The sequence below is a fragment of the Neltuma alba genome, unplaced genomic scaffold, assembly GCF_004799145.2.
Source record: "Neltuma alba isolate B1F8T4 unplaced genomic scaffold, ASM479914v2 tig00011249_pilon, whole genome shotgun sequence".
In the NCBI taxonomy this organism is placed as follows: domain Eukaryota; kingdom Viridiplantae; phylum Streptophyta; class Magnoliopsida; order Fabales; family Fabaceae; genus Neltuma; species Neltuma alba.
The window spans coordinates 41,071-49,148 of record NW_021635966.1 but is presented as its reverse complement, the minus strand read 5'-3'; the positions used below and the strand labels follow the sequence as shown (position 1 = coordinate 49,148).

Genomic DNA, 8,078 nt, shown 5'->3' with positions numbered 1-8,078 from the left:
TCTGTTACATTAATTATTTCTTTAAGTCCTTGGTTTATAATTAAAAAATTATTGTAGTAGTAGGATTTAACGTAATTAATATATAAAAATTGAGGTGTTTGGTGCCAAATGCAAACCAAAGTTTTGTCAAAAATTGTGGTGTTTGGATTTTTTGGGCCAAACCATGGCTTGAAGCCCAAAAACACTTTTTATCAGTTTGCCAAACACCCCAAAAAAAGTTAAGGCGATGGAAACCTACTTCCTTTCTCGTTTGGTGCAAGATAAAATTTTTAAAAGATGGGAAACATTTTATTAAACAAATCCCAACAATTAACATAATGTACCACAAGTCAACACACCAGCAGAAAAGAAACACCGTGACATGATTAACATAACATGCAATCCTTTTCAAATCCCAGGAAGAGATAGAAAAGAGGCGCAGATCGAAGAGAGACCAATTACTTCAATCTCAAAGTCGCTTTTTGGTGGACATTTTAGGGCTCTTGCCAGATAACACTCCTAAACCTCGCAGGATAGCTAACACTCCTAAACCCATGACAGGGCCGTACAATGACAATAGCTTAGCAGATGCCCTTCCAGAACCCACCATTTCTGATAGCAGAGCAACCTGAAACACAGTTTGCAAGAACAACTAGAAAATGAGAACACATACAGAAAAACCAGAGATCTTGCACACAGATGCGTGAACACTAAAAAGCTGCTACTCATACCATTGCAGAAGACAAAGCAACACCGTAGATCAAGCAAGTGGTTTTGAGCCAGGGTTTGGCAGTCAAAATGGCGTAAAGATTGAGAAGAATGAGTGGCACTTCAAAGGTGAACTCATACCAAACGAGTCCAACATAGAAATAGGGCTGGTCTACCATCAGATAGTGATCATACTCGCGGATGTACCAGTTCTTGAGCTGGACGAGGAAATGAGGGTAGAGAGCTTGAGGGAGAAGGAGCTGAGAGTATATAAGTACACATGCCAGCGCTATTATGAGCATGTAAGAGAACAGAATGACGTCAACCACTTTAACTGCAGAACCCATTTTCCAAATGCCCCTCTCACAAACCTTGTCCCTCTTTCCCTCAGCTTTCTCAGAAAACAGAAGGCGTCCCCTTTCTCTAAGACTCGGGCTTTATGTTAGATATAGAGATCAAGTAGAGTAAGGAGTTCGATCATCTGAGATCATACATCTGCTGTTTACTCGTCTTTCAACCTATAGCTTGATAGTGAATTTCCCACCTAACTCTAAGCTTGACCTGCAGATATTTGACGTGCAGAAATTCCACACCTGCAGAAATTTAGTATTATTTGTTGTGAATTCCCACATATAGAATTGTTAATTTTTTACTATCTGATGCAACTTTTTATATGTGGAGTTGTTAATTTTCTGTTATTTATTGTGAAAAGTTATTAATTTGCTATTATTTGTTGTAAACTCTTAAATGTGGAGTTGTTAATATAGCATTATTTGTTGTGAATTTCCATATGTGGAGTTGTTAATTTCTATTATTTGTTATGAATTCCCATATGTGATTTTTTTTTTATTTTCTATCATTTGATGTGAATTTCCGTACATGGAGTTGTTAATGTTTTATTATTTGTTTTAAAATTTCATATTTCCGGTTGTTATTTTTCAATTATTTGTTGTAAATTACCATATATAGAGTTGTTAATTTTTTTATTATTTATTATTTGTTGCAAATTTTTACGCGTGGAGTTGTTAGTTTTTTATTATTTGTTATAAATTTTTATATTTTTAATTGTAATTTTCCCATTATTTATTGTAAATTGTCGAGCGTGTAAAACAAACCCCAATCAACCCCTTCCTTCTCGTTCAAATTTTGATAGGCAACATGATCCTTTTACTTTCAAACATAATTTCATTTTGGGGTAGGGAGACTGAAAACAAATTTTAGAATATCTTGAGACTCATTAGAAATTAAGTCCACATTGTGGGACTTAAATGAAATTTTCCCAAAAAAAAAAAAAATACTGCAGGAGATGAATGAAACCAGTGAAGCCACACCACAAAATCCGTGTAATCCAGTCCTAAACATAAGACCCTCGGAGGAGTAATAAATAACTACCACTGATTCCTTTGGTCAGCGTTTTCAAGCAGACCAAAAATCTGTCTCTGATCTAAAACAGGCAATGACGGCCTCAAATCTACTAGCTCAACTATGATGAGGAGGAATACCTTTTAGGACAGAAATTTGACACTATGATTGATTGCATTCATACCTGCAAATTCTGTTGCACAGTTTCGATCCCGAAAGCCATCTCAAGCTCGCTTTTTCCTGGGCACCGCAGGCCTCTTGCCAACACTGGAATATGTCCCAGTGGAATGTGACAGTAACCCTCGTAGGGTTGCTAAGACTCCAAAAGCCATGAAAGGGCAGTACAATATCAGTAGCTTAGCGGATGCCCTTCCGGAACCCACCATGTCTGATAATATAACAACCTGAAATCAAAACATGAAATCACAGAATAAACAGGTCTTCTTGTACGCATACGTACCCACCCTTTGAAGAACAGCTAATTAATTATACATACCATGGAAGTAGACAGAGAGACGCCGTAGATCAGGCAAGTGGTGTTTAACCAGGGCTTGGAAGTCAAAATGGCGTAAAGATTGAGAAGAACAAGAGGCCATTGGAAGATGAGCTCGAAGCAGACGAGTCCGACGAAGAAAGGGGGCTTGTCTATGACGAGATAGTCGCCGTACTCGCGGGAGTACCAGTTTTTGAGTTGGACAAGGAAGCCTGGGTAGTAAGTGTGAGGTATGAAGGTTTGAGCATCTAGAAGTGGAGCTGCCAGAGCTATTACCAGCAAGAATAGGAAGATAACGGCGTCTATCACTTTTACCGCAAAACCCATTTCCCGGGAAAAGAAGGCCGTTCTATTCTCCGGCCACTCTTTGTATTGTTTTGGTAGAATGCAGATTCTGAACGGAACATTGGGGGTTCCAGAGGGGAAAGTGTGGCCGAACACGTGGCCTTGCATGATAGGAGCTATGACTCATCGTGGCTTCAGTGGCACTATTCGATTGGGAGATAGAAAATAGAAAGAGAGTCCCTCTCTCCTCTATGATGTGGGCCAGATCATTGATTCAAGTGATTTGCCAAACGATCAGCTGTGGGCCTCTGGAGGCCCGTAACTTGTGAAGGAGCTTTAAATCGTTGTTAGGCTGATTCCACTTTTTATTTTTTGTCTGTCTTTTTTATTTCTGGAGAAAGCAAAACAAGAGCTCGGCCAATCGACCGGCCCCGTTATTTTGTCTGCGGGCAACCGAATGACTGTGGAACGGAAAAAGAATTAAAGAAGTGAATGAGAGGATTGATTTTATGAATGTGAAATAGCTTTTATGCTTCTTAATATTCTTATCCTATATTAAATTTTGCTCACTAGTTGCCAACTCTTCTATAACTTGAGAATGGAATTGAGAAGATGAAGTTGATAGAATTATGTATAAGGCTGCTTTTTCATTCTATCAGATTCTGTTTTTCCCTCCGAATTTCTAACACAATCTTTTAAGGAAAAATTAAAAAAAACGTAAAAATTGCAAAATCACAAATTAAGACCTGTCACAAAACTTGTATAGGTTTTAAAATTTTTTACAAAATACCTAATTTGCAAATTCACAATTGTCAGTTTTTTTTTTCTTTTGTGATTTTTCCATCTTTTAACTCGAGTTGTGAGGGTATCTAAATGTGTCTCAATCTTTTTAGATCACACTTATATATATATATATATACAGACTTGAATGGAGGAGGTTGCTGCTATCTAACTGCACTTTGATATTCTACTCTCGCTTTCGAATAACATTTTTGCATCGTGTTCTTAAATCTTACTTTCGTTCTCTCATATCATCTACACACACTCTCTCTTGTTTTCACAATTTAACATAAATTACTTTGAAATTAAAAACCCTTTCGTGGCGCCAGCTTCTGGCCAGTTGCTTCATTAACAACTCAACAGTAGTACATATCAAGTGATCTGAGATCAGAATAATTATTTGCCTTTACACAGAGATTGTCCTCCGCTTTTAGCTTAGACAACCGATATTTATCTATCCATGTCCAGGGTCCATATATTTTCTCCTCTCTGAATCGTCGAGAATTTTTAATTTTTTGCACTGCTCGTGACTTTGCGGGATATTACAGTGAAGATTTCTGCAGAGCCATATGCCTGTTTGCAATAAGGATTGTGCAGGGACGGATGCATTCAGAAACAGAATTTGTAAATGGATGCTTTCTTGTGGTCCATAAATGTCAACTTCTGCTAACATGAAGATAAACTCTCAGACACTTGATGAGACCAATGAAGTTCCAAAACACACATTGCCATTCTTCATGTTTAGTTAGTCCAGATTCTGCATTAGCAGTTGTTTCTCGGTGATATTAGATTTTGCGAAGAAAACTGTGTGAGCCTGTGATGATTTTATTTTATTTGATTGATTCCCTAACCGGGCAGTGAAAGTTGAGTAATGGACAAAAGTGATGATGGGGTTAACTTGCCTTATTTCTGGTCTACTTCACGGAAAACTAAACAACTCGAATGCCGCGAGAGAGATGCGTGGGCTTCTCGTGGCCGGTTGGCTTTGACGACTTGAGCAGAAAATACATACAGATTGAACCACATTTGTACGTACAGACTAGAAATCTATGATGGGCTCACCAACAGTTAGATTTCGTTCCAGTGTCCATGGCAGGTCGAACAGTTTGGCTGTGATGAACTTGAAGATCTTGTTCACGTTGATGTTGTAGGCAGCGCTGGAAAAGAAGAGTGTTGCGTTCATGGCCTTTGCGTATCTTCTTGCCTGTACAATTAAAAATAACATCATCACTTCTTGCTTTGGACTTTGCAGATTCTTTATTGTCTAAGTGCGGCATTAAGACCAGAAGTAGCGTATTTTCCAAGCATGATCTTTAAGAAAGTGATACAAAGCAATCAAAATGGATAGAGTTTATCTCAATCTTCTTCTTTTTTATCCACATGCACACCATGTGTAACACAGCTCATCCAGATTCCTTTCTTCATTCAAGTCTCTCTCTCATGAATTGACAAGATCTACATTCTCGATTAAAACCTCCAACAGCACGGCATGATTCTGTAGGTTTCTAAGAATTGGTCCGCGGGACAAGAATATATACCGTCCTAGAAACTTTTGGAAGATGGATCGGCTGTGAGTTTGTTGATGTTGAAAAGATGAAGTTACATCATAATTTTTCTTTAAAAAATGATTAAATTATAATATCATTAGAAATACATATAAAAAAATTTAGGTATCTTGAAAGATAACCAAAGTGCGGAAAACTATTTCTCGTTGTAGTGCCCAAAAAATGAAATATGTACCTCACTGGCGATGGTCCATTGCAAATCTATGGGAAGTTGAATGAAATCATCAAACTTGGTTCCTATCATCACTGGAATTGCAGTCTACAAAAGCAAACACATACCATTAAAATAAACTAATAAGAGTTCTTCAACCATGTATACTTCCAACTGAATCAACACTTGATGTCTCATATACTTTACCTGATTCCATTTCCTGGCTTCTTTGTACCACCCAATCACACTGTTCCAGACAAGGAATCATATTGAAACAATTTCAGCCTAAAAAATGAGGTGCACGAAGCACGATTGATAATCATGAATTAATCAAATTTTCAAAGAACTAAGGTACCTGTTTAACGTACAACGGCTTGTTAGATCAAACATGTACAAGATTGCCACGGAGTCCTTACAAGCCAATGGAATCTGGTCCTGTGACCTTCCACCACCTACATGAGTATCAATTAAGAACAATATTTCAGTGATTCGTTTTTGTTTTTCTCACGATTTATGCCAAAAATTACCAGTTACCAGAGTTTTTGCTTTTCTCTACCTTCTACTTCCCAGATACAATACGATATACGTGCCCCTTCCACGACTAAAGTTTTGTCCCTCTGATTCAATCCCTTCTTCGCCTGGCTTCCCTGTTCATGTTCACTCCCTGTGTATTTCACCTTCAAACAACAGCAAAATAGAAATTAATTACAAAAACAATGAATTGGAGGTTCGTACTCTCAAATTTTGTTTGTTAATAAAGAGACTGACCAGAAAACTGGTCTTTCCTATTTGGCAGTCCCCCAGGAGGCTGATCTTGAGAGCAACCAAATCGGAGTCCGAATCAGGCGTGTGAAATTGAGATAGCGAGCCCTGCCCCGATTCGTCATGAATAACCCCGCCGGCGGAAGGAGGCTCGGCAAAATGTGGGAGCATGAGATACTTGGAAGGCTTCCCTCCGGAACAGAGGAAGAAGTGCTGGAGAAGGCGGAGAATGCGTCGCCGGAGACCGGAAATGCGGTGTTCAACCCGATCAGTAAGGGTGACACGGGAGATTTTCCGGCAAACCTTAGCCATAATTTTGAGTTTTTTTTTTTTTTCAAGGGATGATGGCCTCAAGCTCAGGTGAGAAAAAAAAGCTTTTCTTCAAGCCTGTTTTCGGCCATAGGAAAAAGTAAAGCCGAGCTTGTGACGCTATGATATGCTGAAAACGTGGGGTAGTTTGGGGATTTCAGGATCCCACCCCTACCAACTATATTAAAATTTGAAATTGAAATGATTTCAGTTACAACGACTTTTTTTAGTTTTTGCCATCAAAGTCACTAACTTTAACGGGAAACGACTGACCGGAAAATTCGACAAGCCTCCAAATATCAGATTTGCGTGCCTCACTAAAACCAGGGGATGCTTCCTGTTTCACAACCCACCATGCGCATTCCCTTTCTGTTCAATAAAAATCCTCGCCATAAAAATATACTACCCAGTCTAGTTTCCATTAAATATAGACTATACATGCCAATAATCTTAACAACAGCAATAATACTAATTCTGATTCTAATTATAAAATCTTATTTATAGACTATAAACACAGTCTTATAATTAAGAGTAAAGGTAATAGAACTTATCTCATGAGATAGGGTTGGTTATATGAATTAAAAAATCTTACTACTACATAAGACTTCATTTCATTTTTATTTTTGTGTTAAATATAAAATTCTAATCTATTTTGACTTTCACATTTATATTTTTTTTTTAAGATAGTCATTCAAAAAATAGTAGTTCTAGCCATACACTTGATTAGTAAGAATATTTTAAGAAAGACAACACATATTTATTATAAATAACTAACTTAATTTTTTTTAATTTACTTAAATTAGTCAACTAACTCTTATATGTAGGATTAGAGGCAGTACATCCAATCCTAAATATAAAATATTATTTATAGACTACAAACGATGTCTTATATTTATGATCAGAGGTAGTCCTTTGCTCTATCAATAACCAATTTTTTATATAAATTATTAATTAAAATATTTTTCTCAAAATTTTATTGAATATTTTCATTGATTTCCGTCAAATTTTTGGAAATGTTTGAAAACATAAAAAAAAACATTTTAAAAATTTTATTAAGAAGGTGAAGACAAACCCCTACTTATTTTGAAATTCTTAAAGTTATTTTTAAAAAATTAATCCAAATAAAAGATTTCATACTGCTTGATTTAGCTGCTCATGAATGGCATTCTTTGAATATATTTTAATCAGTGCAAACGACTCTTTTTTTAACCACGAGTGAATAAAATAAATGAATATATATTTATTTATATTGCTTGGTTAATGCCGAGAGTACGTGTGATCGCAGAGCAAAGGGGGTGTGAAAAGGCACATGGTCGTTGAGGGGAGTTGAAAGGGATTGTGGGGAGTAGCATGCCAGGTGGCAGGATTTCATGGGAGTGTGGGTGTGGGATCAATAATATCTTGCCACCTACTTGATTTTCTCGACAAATTAAGAATCACTGTCCTGACGTCTTTTGCTTTTTTGTCTGAAACACAAAAAGCATACACTGCTTCGGTTGCGTTTCAGAGAATAATAAGACAATGGAGCAGGGCATGACCACAATGAACACGTGTTCCCATTCTATCCCTCCACAACATTTCCTCCATCTTCTATATCTCTTTTCTCGTGCTTTTGGTAAATTACTTTTGTAACAATTTTTGTTTTACTTTTATAATCTAAATCATGATATTTAAATATTACTTA

At 36.9% G+C, this 8,078-nt stretch overlaps 2 protein-coding genes across 2 annotated transcripts; both read right to left on the bottom strand.

Annotated features, from left to right (window-relative positions):
• Nucleotides 1-266: 266 nt before the first annotated feature.
• LOC114763009 (sigma intracellular receptor 2) lies at nt 267-3,003 on the bottom strand. Its single transcript, XM_028952608.1, has 3 exons — nt 2,546-3,003; nt 2,234-2,453; nt 267-607 (listed from the first exon to the last, which is right to left on the bottom strand). Exons 1-2 carry the CDS (start codon nt 2,993-2,995, stop codon nt 2,274-2,276), a joined length of 630 nt encoding a protein of 209 aa, XP_028808441.1. The 5' UTR covers nt 2,996-3,003; the 3' UTR covers nt 267-607; nt 2,234-2,273.
• A 902-nt stretch (nt 3,004-3,905) lies between these two features.
• On the bottom strand, nt 3,906-6,463 carry LOC114763007 (septum-promoting GTP-binding protein 1). Its single transcript, XM_028952606.1, has 6 exons — nt 6,092-6,463; nt 5,880-6,000; nt 5,679-5,775; nt 5,531-5,570; nt 5,348-5,431; nt 3,906-4,811 (listed from the first exon to the last, which is right to left on the bottom strand). The coding sequence occupies exons 1-6, from the start codon at nt 6,395-6,397 to the stop codon at nt 4,647-4,649; spliced, it is 813 nt and encodes a 270-aa protein (XP_028808439.1). The 5' UTR covers nt 6,398-6,463; the 3' UTR covers nt 3,906-4,646.
• Between the last annotated feature and the right edge of the window lie 1,615 nt (nt 6,464-8,078).

Bases quoted from the DNA above. Each gene is read 5' to 3' on its own strand.
- LOC114763009 (XM_028952608.1), bottom strand. From the start codon at position 2,995: ATGCAAGGCCACGTGTTCGGCCACACTTTCCCCTCTGGAACCCCCAAT. The intron at 2,454-2,545 runs GTATGTATAATT...TTTTGATTTCAG, and splicing joins TCTCTCTGTCTACTTCCATG to GTTGTTATATTATCAGACAT.
- LOC114763007 (XM_028952606.1), bottom strand. From the start codon at position 6,397: ATGGCTAAGGTTTGCCGGAAAATCTCCCGTGTCACCCTTACTGATCGG. The intron at 5,776-5,879 runs GTAGAGAAAAGC...ATACTCATGTAG, and splicing joins TTGTATCTGGGAAGTAGAAG to GTGGTGGAAGGTCACAGGAC. The intron at 5,571-5,678 runs GTACCTTAGTTC...TGTCTGGAACAG, and splicing joins AGCCGTTGTACGTTAAACAG to TGTGATTGGGTGGTACAAAG.